This window comes from Macadamia integrifolia, unplaced genomic scaffold (assembly GCF_013358625.1).
Source record: "Macadamia integrifolia cultivar HAES 741 unplaced genomic scaffold, SCU_Mint_v3 scaffold823, whole genome shotgun sequence".
Lineage (NCBI taxonomy): Eukaryota > Viridiplantae > Streptophyta > Magnoliopsida > Proteales > Proteaceae > Macadamia > Macadamia integrifolia.
The window spans coordinates 412694-440399 of NW_024870550.1; the positions used below are offsets into that span (position 1 = coordinate 412694).

Genomic DNA, 27706 nt, shown 5'->3' on the forward strand with positions numbered 1-27706 from the left:
AGTAGGTGGTTGAACTTTGAAGTATGGTTTAAGATATCGGAAACGGTTTTAGGATAGGCCGATTACCAATCCGATTCCTCAAACCATAGGGAAACCAGAGAGGACTGGAGGCAGAAGAGATCTGTAAGCTTGTAACTATGTTGAATGTTGTGATATTAAAGGTTGCCCTATAATCTATTACACGTTTAACCATGATTGTTCCTTCAATTTCGTTATCATCTGTGAACCCTCTTCGTATATCTTCTTGTCGCTGCCGCTGCAACAGTTTTACTTATCCCGAGATGATGCCTCAGTTCTCAACTCTCGCTTGTGCAAGCCCTGATGCAACCACTTCTCCAATCCAACCAACGATGGAGTTGAAGCCCAAGCCGTGGCTGCTTGTCGGGCTTGGCAATCCTGGCAAGAAGTACCAAGGAACGAGACACAATGTATTTCCTCTCTCTATCTCTATCCTTCGATGTTTCTCAGTTAATTCAACTAAGCAGACATGTAATGTGTTGGTTGATTGCTTGTATATGATTTTCCCCTTATGTTCTAGAAATATAGGAAATTTTTCTGGGTTTTGGACGTTCTTGTTGATGTAGATATTGATATTATTGTGGTTGCACTGTTAGCTCTTTATAGAATGGAAGAATTTCATTCCTGGAAAATTTTGATTGCAGCCCATAAGTTCAAAATTGCTTGTTAGGGAAAAGGGCTTGAATTTTCATGCGGCTCAAACAAGAAGATAGGTTTTGTACTAGAGTTGTATATGCATGATAGCTTTATGCATATTGCTGCTCGTGTAATGGGCAGTAGGGTTGGCAATTGGCATGCAGAGATTCTAGCAGCTGGGCTCTTTATCGTGTTAATTTTAATTTAATTTAATTTTTAAAAATTTTTGGATTGGTACTTTACATGCTATTATAACCCATGACACCCTGATGCAGGGAATGGATGTGGACTTATTTTTATTTATTTATTGGTACAGTTTATTTATTATTTTTTGGAGTATTCAAATTCGTTTACCATATGCTAGGGAACCAGTGGATACTACGTTAATAATGTACCTCATGGTTTGTATGCTCCTTAGGAAAATGCTCTTGTTTCGTGCGGGTGTTTAATTGTTTTGACTAATTTGCTTTTGTATAGCCACTAGAGAATTCACTCATTCACTCATTTTTCTCTTAGATAAAGTATTTGTTGCTGGCTTTTCTAATTTTCTTGCTTTATTGGTTTGATCTTATTGAAGCAAAGACAATATTAACATGCAAAGTTCAGATGATTTCACTTATTTTTCAATTCTCTGTGTCTTTTCCTTTTTTTTTTGGGTCTCTGCTCATGTATTCCCATGGCTCTCTTTCTCTTCATATGGATAAATTGGTTACTGAATGCTCATTTTTCTTTTTGTTGTTAATTTCTAGTTCTTATAGTCCTGCAAATTGGAGTTGTTTCCAGGTAGGTTTTGAGATGATAGACACCATAGCGGAAGCTGAAGGGATATCCATAAGCAGTGTTAAGTTTAAAGCTCTTTTTGGAAAAGGTTAGCATGCTTTCCAAACTATTCGGATGTACAAGCTATTTGTTGTTGCTAAACTGGTATGCAGGGAAAAATGTATCAAAATTAGCAATGGGAATAGTCATCTTTACATATTTTTAGTGGTCAGAATATGGAAGAATTTAATCTACATGTTGGTTCACTGCGTCTCATCTTCTTCACAATGTTCTGGTTTCCATTGATTACTTGCATCTGATTATTAGTTATGTAGCTTTTAACTCTTAATATTATAGGTTGTTGATAGAGGGAGTGTACCAGATAAATCTATGATGGACTTTGACAAACATTCTCAGATGGGGATTCATTCCTCTTTTATTTGATGTACTAAGGTTTTTCCTCACTAGTTTTCTGCGCACAAATTATGCTGTTATGGATGCAACTTCAAATTCCTGATGGATCTTTCTCCTCCTCTTAATATTAGCAGGATTTATAGGACATGTCCCAGTAATGCTCGCTAAACCACAGACTTTCATGAATGCGAGTGGTGAGTCTGTAAGTAACCCATGTTGAGGACTTGATGTTTTTGTATACCAACAATTTGCTTTATGGTAACTAAACCTCTGGACCTTTGGTGAAGATTGGATCCATCGTTTCATATTACAAGATTCCACTGAAGCAAGTGCTTGTTGTAAGTGTTATTAGTTTCCTTTCTTTTTTTTTTTTTGTTCATAAAAATATATTTTTCTCTTCTCTGACTTTCTTTGTTGCAGGTATTTGATGACATGGATTTGCCCTTAGCAAAATTACGTTTACTGCCAAAAGGTGGACATGGGGGCCATAATGGGTATCTTCTATTTTCTGTATTCTCTGTACAGTGTTATATCTTTTTTTTATATTGCAGTATTGCGGCATTATGAATATTTAGTTTTTGAACCTCTGATGCCAAATTAATGACTCCATATGGTTGACTTATTGTTTTGAGAGTTTGATTATAGGCCATAATTGAGGTATATTACCACTGCCACCCCCATGCCAATTGTGGTGGAAAATTCTTTGCATCCGTACCTATCCACACCTTTAGGTTGTAACCTCCCTATCTTTTCTCTCATTCTGGAGCAGAGAAGAAGGGCCAAAATCTGTGTACCATATACTTGCCTGTTTTATTTTCTGAACTGTCCGCCCAGATTCTCCTATTAATTCTGACAATTCTTAGGCTCCCCCCCCCCCCAGAGCATAGTTACCATTCAACAGTTCATAAGGTGGAATTCCTCGGTGGAGAATCTCTTAGTAGTGGTCCTGGACAAAGTAAAAGCAATATGCAGACAGGGGGCTTTGCACCTGTCCGGGTGTAGGCATCACCAGACTGGCAGGGTTCTTTTTCCCTTATAATTTTAAACTTTTCTTCATTGCAGTCTAGAATGTCACTGTTGATTACCTTATATGTACAGTTTGACGCGTGGATCTTCTTTACATTATTTAGGGAAAATATCCTCAATATTCAGATTGGAAGATGAATATCTAATTTCGCAACATACTTAAGAGAAAGCCAAATAATGTAGGATTAGGTTTCACAAGCCAAACTAGACCCAAAACTGCAGAAAGGTTAAACCAAAGAACAACCAATAACCACCCAATAGTAGACAGCAACAACTGTCCAACTTAAACCAGTCAATAGTCCTTGAAAAACCAGAATTATCAGATCTAGAATCTGGAATTTCAGGAAGCAGAGTTTGCACCAACAAATAGAATTTCCAGCAACAGAAGTAGAGTATTTGAATAAGGTCCAATTAGAATAAAAACATCACAGGAATAGATAACCAAATCAGAACTTGATTCTGACAGCAGGTTCTGAGATCTGGCAGTAATTTCTGGAACTTCAGTAGAGTATTATTAAGGAACTAATAACAAATCTAATTACTGATTAGAAGGTCCAGTTCAGTGGAGAATAAAAGCAGCAGTCAACTTCAACACAGATAAAAAAAAAACAGAAATCAATTCTGGGCAGAGAACACTATCGGCCAGAATTGAAGAAAACTCAGAACCAGACAAACCCCAGGTCTGATCAGCACCAAACTTGGATCGAGTCCTCCTCGGGTTGATCCTAACAATTGACCAGAATCGCAAGGCCATTGGGTGGCCAGAACTCCAACAGAATAGGTGACAGCACAAGGAAAAACAGAGATTCAGAACCCAGAAAAATTCTGCAGAATGGTTCAGTTACTTACCTGTTCTGCTGGAGAAGATAATCCAATAAAGAAAACCAATAATAGCAACCCACTCAAACTTATCGCCGCAGAGTGTCAATTGGATGAAACACCAATTCCTAGGCCTTGATCAAACACAAGGAACAGCCATTGAAGCCAGCGGCAGCAACAAGAGTTTTTTTTTTTTTTAAAACATAAATCGTGGGCTATATTGCTACCCTTCTCTTTATTTATAATAATGATGGGGTGGGATGATAACGATTTAATAACTTCATAGTTACCAAAAAACTGAAATAAAGATACTAACATCTAGTTACTAAATTTGGAAAAGTAAACTAGGAAATCAAACAACTGGAATTAGAAACTAACTTATGACTGAAAATCAGAAACTAACTAGGTACTGAAATTAGAAACTAAATAACCCCATCAAAGCCCAACTAAAAGGGAAACTAACTAGTAATCCCGTACTCAATCTTAGAGCCTCTATTTTAGACCCATAAAAGTGGCCCAATACACTCCAAACCACATGGACTGAAGGCCCAACACATATACAATCTAACCCTAGGCTTATTCTAAATAGAAGTATAGAACAAGCCTATTGTGGTTATTTATCTACATCACCAAATTACCGTGGTTGTTGGAACAGATATATAAAGGGTACAAAAGTTGATGGCAGATTGGGGATACATTAATGTAAAAATTTAGTTCTTTTTTTACCCTTTTCCCTGGAGTGATAAGCTCTGAATCTGTTCTAGAACCACATGTCCTTGGTAATGGAATAATGTACAGTACAAACTTTAAAATTCATTCTCTTACTTTTTTTTGTAGCTTCACCCTTTCGTGTTTCTTCTCTAACACCGAAAACCTGTCAGATGGACCTTAGTGTTCTGATCTCTCTCTCTCTCTCTCTCTCAGTTCTTAGGCCTGTTAATTGGCATTGGTGATGACTTGGTCTTAACCCAATAAACTCTTTCTCTCTCTGAGGTCAAGATTCCTCAATTCTTAAGTTGTTAATTGGTGCTTTAAATGGAGGGTGTAAAAAATCTCGATAATGATACCGTTTAGGACTTGTAAATGATAATAATATCGTTTAGGATTGAGAAGAAGAAAAAGAGAAGAGGGAAGAGAAGAGAGATGGCTGTAACTTTGGGAGTTCATTCAATATATATAATAGTGACATGTGGCATAACCCTACCAAGGGCATAAAAATAAATAAATGACATAAGAGGAAAATAGTATAAAGATATTGTTCATGTGAACGGTAACTTGTGAACACTGTTCACGACACTGTTCAGGTGAATAGTTCTATGAACCCCTTAATTGATAACATCTAGCACTCTCCCTCAAGATAGAACATAGATCTTAATCATGCCCAACTTTTTATAAACATAATCAACTCTACCACCCCCAAGTGACTTAGTAAAAACATTTGCAAGTTGTTCTCTTGTGCGAACATGACTTGTAGAAATAACCCCTTGCTATAGCTTTTCTCGAATAAAATGGCAATCGACCTCAATATGTTTCATTCTCTCATGAAACATTGGATTTGATGCAATATGAATAGCAGCCTGGTTATCACACCACGACTTCATAGGATATGTATTTTCAAACCCAAGCTCAGTCAACAATTGCTTCACCCGCATCAACTCATAGATGAAAGGTACCTTGGCTCGATACTCAGACTCTGCGCTTGACCCAGCCACAATAGTTTGCTTCTTACTCTTCCAAGACACAAGGTTTCCTCCAATAAGATGTAGTACCTAGTAGTTGATCGCCTATCAACGGGAGATGCGGCCCAATCAGCATCAGAAAAGCCTTCAATACGTCCATGTCCATGATCATAGTATAACAGCCCACAACCTGAAGCTTTCTTGAGAAACCTTAGAATACGAACAACAGCATCCCAACCATCAGTTAGCTGTGCTACTTCAAGGTTCTCATCTTAAATTTGATTTCAGTTCGAGGATATTCTACCCTATGATTTGGGAGTTATTATTCATCACTTCTGTAAGACTGTAATAGCAAGTTGCTATTTGCTTTCATCTGCTGTAACTATTCATCTTACCATTGGATTGCTTCCATCTATGGGGTGTAAATTACTGTTGCTGTGACCTTACTGTTGATCTAATCTTAGGTCTAATCCAAGCCCTATTACTGTGGTTATGAAAACCTTATTGCTGTACAACAGTAACCGACAGTCCTCCTTGTGGGTTGGGTTTGTTTCTTGTTTTGTGAGACATACTAGGAAACCTAGGTGAAGGCAGGATTCAATCCAAGAATCAGCTACAACCAACCAAGGACCTTACCAGCTGCACTAGCTGGCAGCTTTGAGAATCCTAGCCATTTGCTAATGGTATTTGAGTACTTATCCAAGTGTGGGGTACATTAGACCAGGCCTTGGCTGGTATCTTGCATGGCAGTGACTTATTGTAGCTTTGGCTTGAAGGGGCCCAGAACTAATAAAATTACTTTGATACATTACACAATCTTCTTCTTTTGGCAACACTCAAGATTGTTTATGTTTTACTTGTTTCATTGCAGGATGAGAAGTGTCATTGATCACTTCAAAGGGAGTCGTGATTTTCCTCGTTTGAGGATAGGTAAAGATCCTCTTTATTGCTTTATGTTGTCCGTTTGTCTATAGTTATGGAATTTGATTTGTCAATGGAATTTCTTCAAGGCATAGGACGACCTCCTGGGAAAGTGGATTCTGTCAATTTTGTTCTTCAATCATTCAATAGACAAGAACGGGAAGAGGTAGACCACATCGTTTCCCTCCTTCCCCTTGCCTTCTCCTTTTCCTAAATAGTGCACACACACACACACACATGCACGTGACCTCCTGGGAAAAATTTTGTTTTTCGACCATTCAATAGACAAGAACATGAAGAGGTAGACCACATTTTTTCCTTTCTCCCCTTGCCTTCTCCTTTTCCTAAAACACACTTTCTCGCACATTCATGCATGCATGCATGCTTGGATCTTGCACTTACTCATTTGCCTATCTTTTATCCCTATTCCTTGGAATCGGTTACTTGAATCTGTTTCTATCCTTGCACTCTTTCTAAGGCCATACATTTCTTACAAGCATTTTGTGTTAGTGCATTTCTTCACCATTTCTGTATGCCATGCACAAATGGCCACTGCACTCCCATCTACCCAACCAACTCTAGGGGAAAGATTCTCTTCGTCTTGTCCTTACTGATGATTGAAACAAGACAAGAAGTATGGTGGCTTTGTTCATTAATCGTAGCCCTCTTTTCTATTTTTATGTTTCCTAAAGTCGTGTCCCTTAACAAGATTTTTCAATTCCAGCATCTTAAAAACTGAGTCTAAAGCATAATTCTGTAACTCTAAATTAACTTTGCCCTGTATATCATCAGCAAATAGCGTACACCATGGGATTTTGTCTTGTATATTTAGTAAATGCATTAGTAACTACTATGAAGGCTATGATCTCATGTTGATCAGTGGTGCATCTACCCTTGATTGGGAACTCATCCCTTCACTCAGTTGTGTATGAAACAGCCTCACTTTGGCAATCTTCTTAGCATATTTAATATTCTGTTTTCTTGTTCACCTATTCTCAAATCTCAATCTCTCTCCCAACTTATGAGCAAGATGCGGTATAGTTGTTGCAACTTTGATCATCTCCTTTTTCCTTGTAGCTAGGTACTGGTGCTTTTCCTCTACCCTTCTGATCTTTTGTCTGAGTGTTTATTAATTCTATTGTTGAACAACTGATTTAACAGTCCTTTATGCATTTCTCAACCTTAATTGCATTATCATTAACAATTAATATATTCCCTACCTTTTTCTTCCTCAAAGCTTCTTTTAACTTCAGATATTTGTTCCCTTTGGTGGTGTTGATTCTTCCATCGTAATATAGTTATCACTTAATAAATAATTTTTGGTTAAAGTAATCGTCATCTTCCCTTTAATCTCTCATCCTTAAATCTAATCCTTTTATCTTTTGGGAGATACTCCTTGACTAAAATTATTGATTCATTCTTGGTGCATTTAATGTGATTTTACCTGTTTACCTTGCTCTCCCTTATCCTATGAAGTTTTATGGACATGTCTCACTGTTTTTGTACCTTTTTTTTTTTTGGGCGTGGGTGGGTTTGCATTAATAATTTTCTGACCTCTGTTTCCAGTTGGACTTCACATTTCAAAAAGGGTTGGAAGCTGTGAGGATTCTTTTGCTTGAGGGCTTTGATAGAAGTGCTACATTCGTTAACAGTGCTAAGCCAATGGAGAAATTTCGCTAGAATTTGAGGTGCTTCAATTCACAGAAAGGAAGATTGTGGATTAGTGAGGGATCTATGCTTCACCTACCCATGGCTGCAAGACTGGTTTAGAGTCGTTAGGTCATTCTTTGCTGGAAATTGGAGAAAAAACAATGGAAGATCAGGAGTGGATAAGGTTTTATGAATCAACCTTTGGGTGGTTCTGCCCTGTTTTATTGTGTTTGGGGATTTACAACGCATTTGGTTGTAAGGCAAATGTAAATATTTTTTGGGGAAGTAAAATATATTTTACAAGAACAAAGTTTTCCTTCGCAAACACGGTTAGGATGTGCACCCTATAAAAATCTCCACACACCCGCCCCCATTGTACACTTCCAACGGGTCATAGTGAACTGATGCTTATTCACCGTGATGCTTATTCCTTATTTGCAAGGAAAATGTAGAAATTTATAGGTTATGTTTTGCTGCAAGAGATATTTAAGGGGAAGGGAAGTGAAATTTTTGTACTTTAAAAAAAAAAAAAATTATGATCATTATACCATGTGATCCCATGTGATTGCATAAACTACTTAATTTTTTTTTAATCATATTTAGCAATGATATATTTTGTATGTAATTTTTATTTTACATTTCATAACAGAGGGTTTTGAATGCAGAGTAAATTTAAGATTAATAATCAAATATAGAATGGTTTGAAGTTAATGATATAGTCACATGGGGTAATGATTACAAATCATTATTTTTCGAGGAAATTTCACTTTCCTCCCCTGAATGTTTCATCTATTACACTCAGATCTTTACGAAGTTTGTAATTACAAACGTACCCTATGCTGTTAACATTGTTGGAATTAAATGTTAAATGTCCTTTTTATCCCTATCCCTTTGTATAAATATTAGGGACCAACCTATTGTCTAATTCTGTCGATGGTATCGCCACCACTGATGTTCTATTACAATTGGGTCTTCGTCGGTCGGTAATGCCGCCGTCTCAAGGGTTGTCTCTGAGCCTCTCAGAGCAGCAACCCATTTACATTGTCTCACTATCTGAAATTCTGGCGGAGTCTGGAAACCCAAGCCCTTCACTTTTATAACCAGTTGTGATGTTCATACCTTAATAGTCGTTGCCTGTTCTTCTGAGATTCTAATTTCGTTCGTTAGAAATCCAAGTTCCCAACTCCGAAAAAGGGTAGAAAAAAAGATAACTTATTATGTCTTCGTCGTCATCTTTCTCAAACCTCAGGGTCACCACTGGAACTCAGTCCCTTATTGGATGGCAGCAGGAGAAGGAAGACACAAGCTTGATACCCTACAAAGAGCAAGAAAGCACAACACAACATCAACAGCCAAAGAGGAGAGTCGCCCCTGTAGCGCCCATTGGTAAGTAATATTATAGTTGAGAAAATTTAAAAGCGAACGATGAGAATGATCAAATTAAATTAAATAAATCAAATTTATTATTCGGATGTGTTTTGAAATTGATTGTTGGACAGGGCTATGCAACGAATTTTCGTCATCGAGTACAGCGCAACAGATGATAAAAAGGATTATTGAGGAGGAAAAGTGGTCTGGAAAGAGGTCTGGGAGCTTCATATGGTCCTGATTCCGAAATTCTGACAGCAACTTAAGCGTTGGCGAGATTTCCAATATCAGGCGGTGGCTCCTCTTCGCCGGCGAGATGCCTCTCTCCGATTTCAAAACGATAAATCCCAAGTTCAAGAACCCTAAATCTCAACCGATTAATGGTTTCCTCATGGAAGAAAATGACATTTAGCGTTGAGGGAATGAGGTCATCTCCATTGGACTAAGGGTATTTTGAGATTTAAAGCAATTTTGTACAACATGATTCTTAGAATCTACAACTTTGGAGGGAAAATTTTGTAATTATAACTTTTGCAGGAGAAGATAGTGTAATAGATGAAACATTCAGGGCATGGGAGTGAAATTTCCTCTTCTTTTTAAGCATGATGATTTTCACTTCATTTCTTTTAATTTTCCTTGCAACCAAATGGAAACTTAGGAATTGAAATATATTTTAAAAAAAAAATTAAAATATTTGTCTTCCATTCCTTCACTTTGATTTGACTCGTCTCCAATTTTTCATCTTCTAAGTCTCTACCAATTCTCTACTCACACGAGACCATATCCCATTCTAATCATATGGCTTTCGATCAAATCACATTCCCCCCACCCCACCCTCCAAAAAAAAAAAAATAATAAACCATTCTGCCAACAAAAAATCTGGATTTGACCCGATTGTCCTTCTCGAAAACTTGAACGAAGAAGAAAGGAATGAAATAGAGGAGAAAATCTTGAAAAGAAGAAGAAATCGATTCCTTTCATGGTATTAGAGTCAATTCTTCGCTCCATTTTTTTTTTTCCCGGTCCTCATTTCTTTTTTTTGTCTCTGCAATTTTCAATTCATGTTCTGATATTGGTGTTGGGGATACCCGTTCACTTTCGGATTTGACTCCAAGATTGGTTTTGATGATAGCAAACAAATGAGATATTTAACAATTATATATTAAGTATTATGTATGAAGGCAATCCAACATGTCAAGATATCAAGAAGTATCAAGATTCCAAGCATTGAAGATTTGAAGACTTGTGAATGCAAGAAAGAAAAAGAAGATGGTTGATGATAATTTACAAAATGAAAATGAAGACTTGAAGGGTTAGAAGTCAAGTTGAAGATCCAAGTTGATGTCGTCTATAATTAGTACACATTTCACAAGAACTACACGACATATGCATTGGTATAAGCATTTTGTCATTGACCTAGAAAGACCATAGGCGATACCTAATAACCATTCACTTAGACCTAAATGAAGATGGAACCCTATCAACTAAGTAAAGCCATGACCTTTTTTATCCTAACAGCCAAGCTTGTAGTCAAGGAAATTTGGACATTCTTAATGATTGACTCATAAGATACTTCATTCTACAAAAATGTATATCATTGAGTTGTGAAGACGACACAATTTGAATCATGTCATCTCGAGCCCAAATGAAAAAGCTATGATTGTTTGTAGGTCAAAAACCAAAAGCCTACCGGTAACTTCTGGTGTGTACCCGATACTTAGTGGTTTTTCATCAGGCTTTTAGGAATAGTGACTTACCAGTAACTACTAGAGCCAATTGGTAACTATCGAAACTCATCCAATAAGTTATCTAGCTAGCCAAAAATCAACGGGATGATTTATATCAGTCTTCAATGACTAGTTTGACTTCTCCAATGGCTATATTTTCCCAACGATAACCTTTACCAATAACTACCGATATAGCTAAAATGTATCCATTGGACACATGATTGACTCAATCCTAATTAGTCTCTTACCCAATTTAAGACTCTTAATCACTTATATAAATGCCCCACTTTAGGCTCATTAAATATGAACCAATTTGCTTTCTTAGGCATCATTATCAAAAGCCTAAAGTGAGACCATTACTTGAGCTCATCTTCGTGAATTCAGTTTAAAGAAGAACTGAAGAGTTTCAACTCAAGTCTTTCATATTGATCAACATTCTATTTGGAAGACATAGGGTACACTCTTATTTACTGTGGCTTCATTGCATGTTTACATATCACGCACCGCACGAGGTAATACTCAAACTTATATTCCACTTTGATTAGTTGTTTACAAATTATCTAGATTGTACTTAGGCTTGTGTGTAAGATTCTCTAATCTTTAAAAGATTTGTAAGGTTCCTCTCAACCTGTAAAGAGATTCGAAGGTCCCTCTATGCTTGTGAAAGAGATTTGTAAAAGATCCTTTAATTCTGTAAAAAGAGTTGTAAATGTGTTTCCTCCCCACTTACTGTAGTGAAAGGGAAGAACTAGTGTAATACCTCTCAAGTGGAACTTGTGAGGAGTGAATTAGACTCGAGTTGATTCAAACCACCATAAATCCTGGTGTTGGATGTGATTGCTTCTATTTCTACATTATGCATTTTCAATTACGATCATATCTAATTCTCAGAAGGCGAGAAATTTTTAAATCAACTAGTATAACCTATTCACCCCCTTCTAGGTTATTTCAATTGGCTCATGGACTCATTTTGCCCCCACCACTTTTATTTCCTTATTATTGTCGTTCTTCAGATTAGCCCAACTCTTCTCTTCCTATCCAACCCAAGTCTTCTCCTCCTCATTGCCTACTTGCACCTCCTATATCTAACCCACAATCTAGGCCTTTGGTTTCACCTCAGCCCACTCCTAAGGGCCTTCTCCACTGGGCTCTTATCCATTAAGCTCCCCAACTCATAACACAGCCCCATTGTCTTCCTTACCCAACTCTGCTCTCATTTTACCTTCTTCACATGAACTAAACCAATGGCTACTAAGCATCCAATGGTTACAAGGTCTCGTGACTCTCTTCGACCTCTAGTTCGGTTGAATTTACCTGCTACTAAGCATCCACTACCTATGCCTGTTGAGCCGATTTGCTATACGCAAGCAATGAGGCCACTTTCATGGCATATTACGATGCAAGAGGACTTCAATGCTCTTCTAAACAATCAGACCAAAACGTTGGTACCTCCATCTCCATCCCAAAATGTTATTGGTTGTAAATAAGTTTCTAGTCAAAGAGGCATTCCGACGGCTCCATCGAGCGCTAGAAAGCGCCTTATGCCTAAGGTTTATCATCAACACCTTGGCCTTGATTTTACTCATACTTTTAGTCTGTCATCAAACCAACTACTATCTAGGTTGTTCTATCACTTGCTGCTGCTGCAACAAACAACACTTGCTGTAACAAACAACACTTGTTGTAACAAACAATTGACCTCTGAAGTAACTTGATGTACATAATGAGTACCTCCATGGAACAATTGCAGAGACTGTATACATTTTTGAACCACCTGGTTTCGTCGATTCCTCTTAGGTAGATCATATTTTTCATATGTAAGTCGTTGTATGGTTTAAAGCAAACCATGTAGGCTTGGTATACCTGCCTCAACACCTTTTCTTCTCTCTCATAGGTTTTAGCCTTCAAAGATGGATACCTTGCTATTCATTTATCAAAAAAATGAGGTTGTTCTCTATTTTCTCATCTACATTTATGATCTACTTGTCACTGGTATTTCTCCAAATGCTATTTCTACACTAGTCAAGGCTCTTTCCACAAGTTTTGTGCTCAAGGACTTAGGAGACCTGTATTTTTTTCTTCTTGGTATTGATGTCTCACTAATAGCACAAGGGTTATTTCTCAGTCAATGAAAATATGTTATTGATTGACAATAACTCACAAATATAGCTAGTGTGTGTTATGGATAAATAAGCTGCCACTAGGAGGCGTGCCACTAAAGCCGAGTGGGGTAGCGTGAATAAGCATAAGTGACCTTGACCAAGCCTAGTGAACGGTCTGGGCATAGTCAAACTACATTCTCGTACGATAGCTCCAACCCAAGACATATGTTGCTCGACCAATCGATATTACCAAAGTGGATCAATTACTGAACAGCTTATTAGCACCAATCAGTAGTACGTTTGAGAATTGCGCGACACCTGAACAACTAATAGCTCTAGACAACGCCAAAACCATGACCGCATGATAGATCCAAGGCCTCTCCTTTAACCATACCGCAAGCAAGACATGTAGCGGGTTGCTTGGAATAAATTGTTTTGGAAATTGAGCCACCTGATCACGTGTCCCTCTGCATGTTAGTCCTATGGTTTTCTTCTATCACAATGCACTTTAGTGGACCATCCAGATCCGACACATGATTTCCAAGCAAGAAGCAAACTCGTCCTTGTCCAGAAACGATTGTTGAAGGGATATCGAACCCTCCTAGAGAGAAGGATATCTAGCCATGCCCTGGGTTATGGTCAATACGTGGAGCTCCCATGACACCGGTCATCCTCTATATTCACTTTCCTACTATGACTCTTGCCATACGTGGACTTCTACTGGAAATAGGAAGCTACTAGATTGGGACTGTCTTTATTGCCACTATTTCACAACTATAAATACCCAGGTAAACCTCCCTTTCAAGGGATCGACATGTTTCCATTCTTATTGGAATTTCTGTTTGCAGAGAGATCTGGCTTAGGCATTGGAGAGTCCCTTGCTAGATCAGCCCAACACTCTCTTGTGTTTTCTTCTCTATGCAAGTTCTATGACTGCTTAGGATGATTTCTTGCCGCAACAAATTGACACCATCCATGGGGAAACGCTACTAATCAAGCCACCACTTGAACCATGAATCTACGTAGCAGGCATTCCTTATCTCCTCCTCCTCCCACCACTCAAGGAGGATAAGGACGTCAAAGAAATCAAGTAGGACAAGTGAACGCCGAGGATCCTCCTCCATTGATGCTCCACATTAGGAGTATTTTGGGAACACAAGACTAACTTCTATGCATGTTTTGGTAAAGTTAAACTATATTTACATGGTGAGAATACATGGATTGGTGGGAGTTGTTAATCTTCACTAATTCACAACTATTAGTTGAGTGAGTGTTTGATTTTTATTTGTGGAGTGTTTTCGCTTTAATTTTTTTCGTATATGCTCATATTGTGATGATATATTGTATATTTAATTATACTTTATCTTATCATGTGCTGTGAGATTATGAACATGTGTGTGTTGAGAGTGTGGAAAGTGAGTATGTGGATGAGGTGTGAGTATGGATGGTGAGGGGCACGATGAGGCCGAGGGTGTTCCGTATCGTGTGCCCTGGGTGCGTGTGTATTGTTGTTGGTGTGACTATATACACATAGAGCATGCATGACTAGGATCACAATCCTGGTGCTATAATCCCTCACCAATAGGGGAATAGGTATCAGCTAATCCTAGTGGGCAAGTCGAAAGTTCGTTCATTCCATAATACCATGTCCTTTGTACGGTGTGTGATTTGTCATACATGGGTGCTGGACGGCATAGCTGTAGGTGCATCTATGGTGACTAGTGCAGTTTGGGGGATTATTAACCTAGGGGTTGGCTGGGGAACAAAGGTTCATTCTAGGACTGACTAATTCCTATGTTGCATCTAGCTTGTATCACCAAAGTACCGATGTACTGGAGAAGGGGATACAAGCTACGCTGCGTAGCACTAATACCAATCTATCAGACTTAGTATGATTGACTAGGTGTAATATCTTGTAAAGATGCATGCCGCATAACGAGACTTTTTTTTGTCATATCATTACATCATTATTGTCTGTGTATGCCTGTATGCCCCCACCCCTCACTAGGCTTGTGAAGCTCATCCCACATTTATTACCTTTTTTTTTAGATGGTGATACAGGTGTTTAGGCATCTGAGTAGGGTGAGGCACCGGCTAGCGTAGTAGAGGAGTCTTGGACTCAAGAGGACGTGGAACATGACCTGGACTGTGGTTGCGATGGCTGTGCTTTTAGGCATTTGCGAGGATGATTGACATTATCTTCCATTCTTTTGATTCTTTTTGTGTAATTACAAGTTGTATTCTGATACTATACTTTTGCGTGGTGATCTCAATACAAGGTCTGTAACTAACAATGATAGCATCTAGTAGTTCGTCAGCCTGTAATTACAGTATGATCTTATTAAACTATATGATTTTTCAAGATTATCTTGTTAAGTTTTGTGTTGTTAAAGTACCACATCGAGATCCTGAAGGATTGGTTGGCCACTGAATGGTGTCCAGGTTACATAACCAAGGCTTTGAGAAGCGGGGTGTGACATTGATAGGATAGATCTCACTTTCTTTTGGAATCTTTCATCCCTTTAATACCATTTTTGCATTAGATAATTATTTTAGTGGAAGTATTCCAGATTCCCTTTGCCAAATGATAATTTGAGCACATTTGAATGATTAGATACATTGTTATTGATATCTTTCGAACTTAGATTTGCACTAAGTCTGACAAGCCACACTACAAGTATGAGTGAAGTCAGGCTTCTTGAACCTTTTCTTATTGGCTTCACTCATACTTCTTGAACCTTTTTCTTATTGGTGTAGTCAATTGACCTTCCAGTAATGTCTTACATTCGACCCTTCTGTATACCCTTTCTGTTAATTGACATATTGGTTATGTCCCCATCTTTGGGCATTAATGTTTAGAGAATTCATCCATAAAATTCTCATTGTAAATACCCTCACTCCTACATCCACTTCTAGCCCATAGTATGCACTATAGTTAACATACCCTCATAATTAACAATCGTTCTGCCCTAACAACTAACACCAGTTTGTTTCTAGGACCATGATCAAACCTTTTTACTAACCAGATAGATCATCCTTAGATTACTTTAGCTAGTTTTAGAATTAGTATGGGGCAAATACTACCACTCTCATACACTCACCCTATATTTACTCAAAGTCCCCTACCTTAAACTTCTTTTCTTATTCCCCAGGAAAGCATATTTCTACCATTCCTTCTCCCTAATAAATTAAAAATCCATGTTACCCCTCCATCTCTGTAACTCCTGCCCTACCCCCTCTCTCACAAGTGACGAGTGACACTAGCCATATATAGTAAATCCCCCTTCTTTTCTTCATAATTTGACAAGTGATGATTGCAATGCAAAATCGTTGTAGCCATCATCAATGTTGAACTCGCCGAATATGCTTTTTCAAAGTAGTTTCTAGAAAATTTGATTTCTACAACTAGAATCGATGATTCGATATCAAACCCAAAACAATCAACATTACTATAAGGTCCCTAACATGGGGTGAAGGAGATACAAGATGGAGGGAAAAATGGAGATATTTAAAGTATCATGAGAGAAGAAAGGGTAGAACTTTGCTTTACTAGGTGAATTTTAACTAAATATGTGGTGAGTATAGGGGAGTGATATTAAATGTGTCCCAATTACTATATATTGATTGCATTGAAAATGTACACTTGACTGTCCAAGAAAGATATTGAGAAAGAAGTGTGTGAAAACTTTGGAAAAAAGTAAAATAAAAAATCAAAGATGATTTAAGAGAGAACAAATCTATTATCAAATTAGAATAGAAAACAAATCTATTATCAAATTAAAAAAAATTAAAGAGCAATGAAATAATAACAAAAATTGTATAGGAATTTTTACTTACGTGGATGAGAATCAATCATTTCTTTTGAAATATCATTAAATAGCTTTTCATCTTTCTCGTAATACTTCTTCAATTCCGTCACAAATTACTTCTTATCATGTGGAAAAATCATTGTTCTTACAATATGAACCATTGCTTCCCCAACGTCATCATTGTAGTATGAAATTTTTCCCTCACACATTAACAAAGGATTGAGAAAAGTAGCAGCTACATGCACATGGTTTAATATGTTTTCATTTTTTTCTACTATCAAACAACTGCAATATCATCTTATACTTTGATGAGTCTTTGTTACAACGATCTATGATAGTGTTTCTTGCCATTTGCATAGCCTCATATAATAATGGATTAGTAGCTCCATCACCATCAACCAAACGAAGAACTATAACAAGAGGTTCTAAAATAGAGTACACATCCATTCCATTCAGTCAAAATCCTGTATTTTGAATTATTTGAGTAACCATTGCACCCATTTCAGAATTGCAATGCCTGTTGGCCCTCCATTCTGCTGATGCCACCATCACTCTTAACAAATCCTCAACCTTAAGAATAGATTTAAGCACCAAAAAGTTAGAAGCAAATCTAGTCTTGCAAGGTTTTTTCAACTCTCTGTAATTTGTGGTTTCCCTCATTAAAGCTAAAACTGTTCCATGCTTGTACATAAATGTCACAATCAACTTTGCTTTTTCAAATACTTCCTTTACCCATGGGATTTCTGCATCAATGTCCTTCAATGGTAACTGCACTGCAGCATATTTTATCCTATGAATATGGGGATACTTCTCCATTATCAAAGAAATTGACACTCTATAATTGGAAGTATTATCTGAAATCAGTTGAACAACTTTCTCGGACCCAACCCTTTCTATTACAGGCTCAAGTACATCTCTGAGAAATAATCCAGTCTAAGAAACATCAGAACACTCAAAAGAATTGAGAAAAATAGCCCCTTTAGGTGAGTATCCAATAATATTAATAAATATACGTTCCTTAATATCAGTCCACATGTCAGACATAATGGTGCATCCTGTAATAGACCATGACTCCATAACTGAAGTAACATACTCTTCAACATTTTTTTTTTTTTTTTTTTTTTTTTTTTTTTTTTTTTTGCAGTAGTTTGGTCCTTAATGTAGAATAGGAAGTTACTGAATAACTTGGACCATAGCAACAAATAGAATGTACCATTTGAATCCAATTTGAGGTTTGAATAATATTAAATGTAATATTATTTAAAATAAAACACTGAGCCATATCATTATCAACTTCATCTTTACTTTTTTATTTAAACATTCCATCCACTGACAGTTGTTGGAGGCTTGAAGATTGACCCACATGTCTTTCACTACTTACATTACATGCAGTAGAACTTTCCCCAGTTTTAGTCTTCTTGTTTTCCTTACTTAATGCCCGAAGTGCCTCAGCTTGCACATCATTAGACACATTGCTACATATTCCAACATCATTACCCTTCTTACAAGCTAAATGGTATTTCACTCTTGAAATACCACTGGGAAACTCTTTATTACAAAACTTACATTTGAAACGTCCCTTTAAATCATCCACATATTTCCACAGTTCATCTTTTTGTCTAACCATTTTTTTCAGTTTCCTAATTAACAAAATAAAAAAAATAATAATAAATTTTCTATAATACCAAGCAATCAACAATAAACCAAATCTTGTAGATGTTAACAAATAAACAAGCCAAGGTAGAAAAAGATGGAATTAGAAGTCAATTAACATGTAAAAGAAAAAAAAAAGATTTATGTCTAATTAAGAATTTACAATAATCACATGCTAAAGAACCACACTTTCAGGTCAGTTAAGTTTCATAATAATCAAATGGTCAGATTTGAGGAAGAATTCTTGTTAAAATTAAGAAACTGAAATTTTAATAGGAAACCAGAATTTGATATTAAGGTTTTCAAATATTTATACAGAATTCAATATGGAACTGATGTAATAAAACAATAGCAATTTGATGGTTTAACAATTTTCTAAAATGTGAATAAAGAAAATTGATTCAGTCTACAGGGGTTCATAGAAGCACAGTACTTCATAATTCTTGATTTCAATGGTTAAAACTTGCTGGATTAGAGCAAGGTTAACAATAACAATTAAATAAAAAATCCCAAACAACATTCCAAACCCATATTTAAGAAATCAGATTAGAAAACAGAGCACCAACAGGGCATCTACTGAATCACCATAGAAGAAAGGTACTGAATCACCAAAGAACCAAAGGTAAAATCCAACCTTTCCCTTTGCCTCAAATCGTGGGGGCTGGAAGCCTGGAATAACCTTGCATATATTTATAAGGTAAATTTACCACGCCACCTCCTGAAGAATGCCACAATTATAAGGCCATCCTCTGTGTTTCACCAAATTATACTCAGACCCCCTACCGTCAATCACTGTTATGTGTCAAATTAAAATGACCGTTATACCCTCCCTATAATCTCTTCGATAATGCCATCAAAACCTCCGATATTCAGTATGAGCTCCTCAGCGACGGCGGTGACGGCAACAACAGAGATCCCTTCACCTCAACCTCTGCACCCGGAAATGACCAAGGCTCGCCTTCATATACGAGCTGTTCAACGAGAACCAGAGGGCACCGTCGACGATAGAGGCGAAGAACAATTTCATATTTTGGAAGAGACTTCGAGACGAGGGTCAAGATTGAGGAGAGGAGTTGGGTTAATCAGCTCTCCAGAACTGCTTGCGAGACCTCTCTCTTCCCTCCATTTTTCCTCCACGCAAGGGCCCATCAACAGAGCCAAACACTAGAGACCCACTCGGAACACAAAAGAAAGATCAAAAGGGAACCTATGGAAACCCAGCTGAAAAACCCACCATTCAGGTGCACATTAGCCACCACCACCACGAACCCTTTTCCCTTACCTTCTCCTCTTCCACCAGAACACCAGACGAAGAGGAAGAAGAAGAAGAAGAAAAAGAAGAGGACCTTTTCATACTAAAACCAACGTCTTTGCTCACAAAATTCATGGTTTTCTAAGTAGATTTCATCTCCAAGCAGATTTCTTTCCTTTCAATTACCTCATCAGAATCACTACACAGAGCAGACGAGGCCAGAGGCACCGTCGAAGAAGCCGTCCATGCAGCCACCCGAGTCCCCTCCCATGTTTGTAAGCAGAGAGAGAGAGAGAAAAAGAGAGAAAGCGAGGAAGATGAAGTTTCCTTGAAATAACGAAGAGGTTTAGTCCACAGCTCACAAGCGTTCGAAGCTTGAGAGAGAGAGAGAGAGAGAGAGAATGGAGAAGATTGCGTATGGTTGAGGTAAAGAGAACAATCATCGAAGCTATTTTTTTGGGTTCTTCTGTTTCTATGGAGGTTCAACAATTGTTGGATTAGATTTTTTTTTTTTTTTGGGGGGAAAATTAAGGGCATTTTAATATTTAAAATAAAATATAATTGATGACATCCGCATATAAGATATATTCCTTAACAGTAACTTACAGTAGGGGGTTGAATATAATTTAGTAAAACATATGGGGTGGTCCTATAATTGTGGCATTCTCCAGAGGGTGACACAGTAAATTTTCCTATTTATAATTCTGTTATGAACTCAAAGATGCTCAATTCAAGAATGGCTCGGGCCAATCAAAATCAAACCTTATCTAATAGGGATATAAAATTAAGGAAAAGACAATCTAGGAATCTCCTGTGTTTTGGGGGAATCCTCATATAGCTAGTCATGAACTTTTCATAATTTGTTTATACAAGTAAGCATTAAGTAAAACCACCCCATTGATTTGGTGTGAATAACTACTAAACCACTAGGGTTGTTGGTGGTTTTACTTAACCAATGGGGTGATTTCGAAACCCATCATCTTCATCATGAACTTACTGGTTTGAAACTTTGAATAACTACTCAAAAATCAAAATCACCCCACTGACTTTCATTAATGCATACCAGTAAGCATTACGTAAAGAAAGAAAATAAAGTTCTACACCCCATGATTCTGATTTTCTTAATGGTTTGGATAACTACTCAAAAATCAACATCACATCACTAACTTTCATCAATGTATACAAGTAAGCATTAAGTAAAAGAAAGAAAATAAAGTTCTACACCCCACGATTCTGGTTTTGAGAAAACCAGAAACTCTAAATCGCCCTATTGATTTGGTCATGATGAAGATGGGTTTCGAAATCGCAGTGATCAGATTTTAAAAATTGGTGATAAATAGACCTGAGATTTGAATTAATAAATTCATTGGATCACAGATTGCATCCATAGAGAGAGAGAGAGAGAGGATTTCATTCACAGATAGGGAAGGGAGATTGTCGTTGTCGCCATTGCACTCGTCGTCCGACCAATGACCAAAGTCACCAAACCGCTGCAAGATAGGAGAGGCCAGGAGGGACGACTGGACGAGGGATTTTTTTTTTCTAACCTAAATGCATTAATGAAGTTTAAGGTCACGATTTGTACACGTATTATCCATGTATAATACGAAGATGTATAAAAACCACGTATAATATGAGATTTTACATTAGTTCAGAAAATTACGGATTTTTTGAATAAAACATTCAAATACACATATAATACGGGAACTTACTAACTAGGAGAGAGATTCAATAATTCGAATAGAATGAGATTAGATGTTTGCGCTTTTTGAGCATCATTAGGATGGGAAGGGCCGTATGACGTAACTGAGTGCTCCGTGGCCAGACTGCCTAACAATCAATGAAGTGAAACATAAGCACAACTGCAATATAGAATGTTGGACTAGCAGGTTAATTCGTTGCACAAGATGATTTAGTTATTGATTTTGATATTGTATCGGTTGTTGGCAAAAGGGATTGAATTAAGATCTAACATCAGTTGTATCTAAGGGTGTTAATCGATTCGGTTTTAATTTAAATGGTGCAGATCGATTCAGTTCATATTTATTTGACTAAAACCATAATCACACCATTTACTAAACGGTTCCACTTTATGAAACCATGACCGTTTAGTAAACGGTTTTGGTTTTCACGGTTTCTAAACGGTATCGGTTTCTCGGTTTTAAAAGGTTTCGATTTCGGTTTATTCCATACAGTTTGTAAAACAGTTCACAATCGATTTGATATAACTTGCAATCATCTCTAAACTGAAAATCATAAGCTTATCAAAAAATAATTGGCAACCACAAATAAGAGACTCTATATTAACGATGGTATGTCTTAATTTGATAATCTAGTGCTATTTCTTTGCATGGTCATTCTCAAACATTTAGAACTAATATCATACAACATCAAAATCCAGCATTTTACAGCATAAAATATTAAAATGACAGGTGGTTCAGCCAAAATACACCATCTATGATAACATAATAACATAGTAATATATATAGATTACAAGTTCATGATCTAAAGCCTAAACTTGAATTGAATTACAATAAATCATAGCAAAGCAGGATGGCCACTTAATTTAATTGTTAATTGTTATATGGATTACTACCCCTTCCTTATTTAATTGTTATACGGATTAATTGGATCAGTTTAAACGGTTTAAACGGTTCGGTTTAAACAGTTTCAATTTCGTTTGAAACCAACGGGTTCCGCAGTTATAACCGATCAGACCCGTTTAGCTAATCGGCCTGAAACTTGAAACCATAACCGCACCATTTACTAAACTATTTTACGATTTCGGTGTAAATGAATCAGTTCAATTTCGATAAACGGTTTTGATTCCAAATTCACATTCTTAGTTGTATCAGCTACTTTGTATCAACATTGACTGTGATCAATATGATATGAATGATCATTTTTATTGAAACAACCATGTTTTGATCTGATATGATTGATACATATCGGTATTATCAATGGAGCAATATAATAGTACGTATATCATATACTAAATCTTGATTTTTCTGAATTGAATGCCAGAGCCAAAGAGCATGGATCATGTTCTCGTACACCACTCTCATCGTTGTCACACATGGAGTCCACTTATTTAAAAGACCTATGCTATTAAGAGGGAGATTGAGTGGAATCATATAAGAATGGGAGAGGTGTACCAGAATGTAAAGAGTTAGACCAGACGGTCAATGCACTTCTTATAAATTATAAATAAATAAATAAAAACTCACAGCACATTCCAATTTTTCTGTTGTAAGTGTTTCAACCTCAGAATCAACAACCAGTCCACAGATCTTCATCGTATTTATTATTTTTTTTAATTTACTAAATAACACCGGGCGAGTCAGAACTTTTGTGTTCGCACAAATTATCCATTTTTAATTGATCAGATAACGCCGGGCGAGTCACAAGTATTGCTTTCAGAGATCAAATAGAATGTGACCTTCCCAAGTTTCTGCTCTTCCAGTCCCCTTTGCTCTATCTCTCTCTCTGTGCAACTGATCAAACATGACTTTTTCAATTCTAGAGGTATTGAAGTGATCAAGTTTAAGGAAGCTAACTGGGTAGAAAAGAGTGGTCATTAATGATTCCTTCTTCCTTTCTTGTGATTGCAGGGTTTAACAAAGTCCCTCGCAATGACTGTGCTTTCTGAGATTGGGGACTACACGTTCTGCGTTGCTGCGGTGAGTGGATGATTGTTGTATTTCTACTCTTTCTTGTGTTTATGATTTTTTTGCTAAGATGGTTTCTTTCATTTTAATGGGTAAGAGATTGCGTTTCTGAATTCTTTTCACTTGTTCCCTGTGTGTGTTCTCTCTTCCCCAAAGTAAAGGGAGAGATGCATTTTCACATAGGAAGAGAGAGAGAGGCTAGGAGCCAGGGTAGGCTATGCTCATTAGGCCTACCCTGGTGTAGGGGCCACACAACTTACATTGTTTTTTAAGAAACTCTGTCCCTAAAAAATCATAGGAAAAAACAATGTTACATGATCGCTTGTATCTACATCTACACAACAGCGAGTATGAAAAGACCGTGATTACCCACGTTGAAGATGCTCCCGTGTGCCCCTTCCTGTTGGTCGCGGGCATTAGCTTGACCTGTGTGATCAGGTAGGGCTCTTTTGTCCAAAATGAATAGACAAGTTTATCCACTATTACATATGTGGCTCACTTGTTTGGTCTTTTACTGTTGGATGTTAAGAAAAGAAAAGAAAAAATTTTGAATTTAATAAGAGAAATGAAACACACCGCAAAAAAAAAAAAAAAAAAAAAAAAAAAACCCATCGTGTAATTGTGAGTTTTGTAATACCTTTTGTCTTGGCATCCAAACATAACCTTAGTGAATAGCGAGCGGGTACAAATCTAGGGTAGTATTTGGTAACTCTTCTGTTTTGAAGGAATGTTTCTGAGATGGAAGTGTTTTATTGATTCTTGAGAAGTATTTCTGCAAATTAAAAATGTGTTTAGTAATGTGGAAACGCCTCTCTCTCTCTCTCTCTCTTCCATACTGTCCTCTGCAACTCCCACACCATGCATAGGTCTGTTGTAATACCACACTCCCACTCTATATTTTTAATTAAAGAAGAGCTAAACTTGTCACAGTCAGAATCCATTTCTTTTCTGCTGCAAAGTTCCATTTGGTCTGTTCTTTGTTTTTCGTCTCTGTTTATCTTGCCGGTTCTCCTCTACAATAGCAGATGATCCCAAATTCAAACCACTACCACCTACTGCATTTAACCTCCTTTTACTCTTCTTGTTTTCCTGTTCAACCTTCCCATTCCTTTTCCGCTTCCCTTGCCCCAAACCTGACTTCTTGTTCTCTGAGAGAGGCTTCCTTTTCCTCTTCCTCTTTAGGGCTCCATCTTCAGCCTCTCCCTTGTGAAATCAAATCTCTGGACTATTCAACATAGAGGCTTTGAAGATCCAAAGATCTCGGATTCTTTGAAATTCGAGAGGGATCAGGTTTTGTAAGCTATTTTTATCTACATACACTCAGATACCCCCAATTTTCATCTTGCATCATACATGGTTCTTTGTTTCTCCATGAATATAATGTTTCTTTGCTATTGCAAAATTTCTGAGGAAGCAAGTTTCTTTTCCCATCCATATAGTTGAAAATCTTGATGGAATTTGATGACTTTATGTTTTCCTTTCTGTAGAGTTAAGTTCTCATTGATAGCTGTGAGTCTAGATGGTCCACATGGTAATCACACCTCTATGTTTGTGGCTTTGTGCCTGCTTGAGATGGTGCCCATTTTTTTTTTTTTTTCATTTCTTTTATAAAGTATTTAAGGTACTTTGAAAATTAGCTACTCCAATTGCTGGGGGAGGCATCCAAATGTTCCTAGGTTCAGAAGGAGTACAAAAAGTTCCTACAGCCACCATTTCAAGCATTCCCAAAATAAGTCCCTTGAAGAAAACAAGTAACAGATTCCTCATCAATTCATACCCCCTTTTTCGGTTAAATGTAAGTAACAGCTCCTTCACTGAAGTCATCATTCATTAGCTTAGAATCTAAAGAAATAGAAATTCTTGCTCAATGCTGCTGCATAAAAGAGCAACCCAGTGCACGAGCCTCCCACTACTGTAGGGTCTAGGAGGGGCAAGTGTACGCAGCCTTACTCCCTGCTTCACTGAAGAGGCTGTTTCCAAGTTTTGAACTTGTGACCAACATGTCGCAATAGTGCAACGTTGTGCCACAGGCTCGCCCACTGCTCAATGCTGCTGCATATGATCACAATTTCTTTAATTATTTTGTTTCCCTGATTCTGCTGACAGTCACTTGAATTTGTTTCTTTATGGTCCAGTTTATAGAAGTCAGGACAGGAAATTAGAAACATTAATTTTAAAAATAGAATATTCTGATTTTTTCTGACATAATGTTACATGTCTTAAGATCTTGGCTATGCGCAACCCAAGGAGTCCTGTTTTTGCAGGCTGCCTGGCATCTTCAGTTGTAAGCCTGCTTCCTACCCTTCATTATTTATTTATTTTAAGTTTTTCATTCTGGTTTCCTATTTCTTCAGTGTTTTTTGATTATACAAACTGTTACTAATTGCAGCTGATGACTATTCTTTCTGTTCTTGTTGGTTGGGCAGCTCCAAGCCTGGTAAAATCAGTTTGCCAATGATATAAACAATTTATTCCTCAATAGAGAATAGATCTTTATGTTTTGCTCAATTATTGTATATTGTTCTACATTTACTGCTCGTAAGGCTGTCAAATGGTCATTTCAATCAAATTGATTAGGACCTCCCCTAGGAATCGTCATATCGTTAGCTCCCAAGCGTAGCTCCACCATAATGTTGCCCCTTTTCTCTGAGCTTGGGCTTGTCCTCTTGGTAATGTATTTTTTATTCACCCAAAAAAAAGTTTTATAATAATAAATCGTATATATAATAGGAATCTAAGAAAACTATTAATAATTAGGAAATACAAATATAAAGATCTAAAGAAGAATGAATGAGAGACTCGACCCACCAAAAGCTCATACTAATTTATATACCTTACAAGTTTTACTTAAACACCAGGATATTTCAATAGCATGAACACAAGCCAGTATGCAAGTACTTTTTCACAGCTTCCCTACCCGACCAAAAGAAAAAGTCCTCTACCTAGCTCAATTGGTTAGAGTGTTTCAGTCTACTGAACGAACAGAAAGAGTTGTAGTTCCAAGCTGAGCCTGGGTGACATTTATATTCCAACTTGAGGGGAAGTGTTAAGAAGTGCAGTACAGTATATATATATATATATATATATATATTTATATTCATGACTAGGGACTTGCTTGTAATTAGCCTTTAGTAAAGGGGGCTTGCTTATAATTAGTCTTTATACAAGGAGCTGCTTGTTATGATTTTAAAAAGTCTTATAAATACATTGTAGTCTATGGGTTTTATGAAGAACCCAATTGATTGGTTTCTGTTTACATATTATCTTTGATTTAGTAACACTATCCTTTTTGTCAGATTTCAATTGTGAACTATACTCAATGTTGTAATGTGATTATGGATGACAGATTTCGCGTAAATGGGCACATCACACAACCACCTTACTGTTTTTCATATTTGGGCTTTGGTCTTTATGGGAAGGATTCACTGAAGATGGGTAATGGCTTATTTCATCTTCAACCTTAAAGTTCTTGGCTTTTGCATGTTGTTTCATGATCATTACCATCTTTTTATATTTTATATTTTTTTATTTCTTCCAATTTTTCTTATCCCAACAGGGATGAAGATGAGTTAGAGGAGGTTGAAGAAAAATTAGTATGTGCTCTCACCCCCACCCCCAAACACCTTTCTGTGCTTAGTTATTCCAATCGAAGTTTATTGTGGAAATTTAGACTTTAATTGACGCATGTTGGGACATAGGAAATCTCCTGACAATATAATATTGCAAAATTATTGCTGCATTGCAGATATTCATTATCTGCATTTAACATCTCATAAATGTCAAAAGAAATATTTCTCGGTTCTATTTCATTTTATCACTATAAAGAATGAAAAATAAAGAGAGCCATGGTACAAGGATAAAAGTCCGTGTCCACTGTCCCCCTTCCAAAAAAAAAAATTCAATCATTAAACTGCATTACAAATGTTTCTTTCATAGTCAACATAGGTAAGATGAGTGGATATATTGTATCATATGAGCAGCTTCCTGCATGAATAAAATTTATGGTGTCATATGTCTACAAGGACTTTTGAGGCTACAGGAAGAAGCAGGAAAGCCCAAGGAGGTGTCAGATCCTGGTGGCATTCCTTTGCCTACCTGCTTCCTCTTACATTACTGACCAGGTTATCTCTGTTGATGATGGAATGACAATGAATGGTTTCTAAACTTTTTTTTTTTTGGATGAATAAAATATATATAAACCCAAG

The 27706-nt window shown here is 37.0% G+C and overlaps 2 protein-coding genes across 13 annotated transcripts in view; both read left to right on the forward strand.

Moving 5' to 3' along the window:
• Positions 1-8247, forward strand: LOC122070097 (peptidyl-tRNA hydrolase, chloroplastic). 3 transcript variants are annotated; one of them, XM_042634202.1, is made up of 9 exons: positions 22-123; positions 266-428; positions 1438-1522; positions 1962-2029; positions 2115-2165; positions 2248-2321; positions 6223-6281; positions 6362-6438; positions 7839-8247. In XM_042634202.1, exons 2-9 carry the CDS (start codon positions 282-284, stop codon positions 7950-7952), a joined length of 675 nt encoding a protein of 224 aa, XP_042490136.1. In that variant the 5' UTR covers positions 22-123; positions 266-281; the 3' UTR covers positions 7953-8247. The 3 variants fall into 3 exon arrangements, with proteins under 3 accessions (XP_042490135.1, XP_042490138.1, XP_042490136.1); XM_042634201.1 differs by having other exon boundaries at positions 1-428; XM_042634204.1 differs by lacking the exon at positions 6362-6438 and having other exon boundaries at positions 7-428.
• Positions 8248-23094: 14847 nt separating this feature from the next.
• LOC122070094 (GDT1-like protein 5) overlaps positions 23095-27706 on the forward strand; it is an 8288-nt gene continuing 3676 nt past the window's right edge. For 3 of the 10 annotated variants that reach the window (XR_006137670.1, XR_006137669.1, XM_042634192.1), the window contains exons 1-6: positions 24803-25032; positions 25139-25296; positions 25726-25785; positions 25891-25938; positions 26848-26936; positions 27058-27094. Coding sequence is in view for 8 of the 10 variants with exons in the window: in XM_042634192.1 (XP_042490126.1) it covers positions 24963-25032; positions 25139-25296; positions 25726-25785; positions 25891-25938; positions 26848-26936; positions 27058-27094 (462 nt within the window). In the remaining 2 variants the exon portion in view is untranslated. The other 7 variants (XM_042634194.1, XM_042634196.1, XM_042634197.1 and 4 more) reach the window with 7 other exon arrangements.

Excerpts from the sequence above, each read along its gene's own strand:
- LOC122070097 (XM_042634201.1), top strand. The coding sequence starts at position 192 with ATGATTGTTCCTTCAATTTCGTTATCATCTGTGAACCCTCTTCGTATA. Across the intron at positions 2,030-2,114 it reads TGAATGCGAGTGGTGAGTCT|ATTGGATCCATCGTTTCATA; the intron begins GTAAGTAACCCA and ends CCTTTGGTGAAG. Across the intron at positions 6,282-6,361 it reads TTTTCCTCGTTTGAGGATAG|GCATAGGACGACCTCCTGGG; the intron begins GTAAAGATCCTC and ends AATTTCTTCAAG.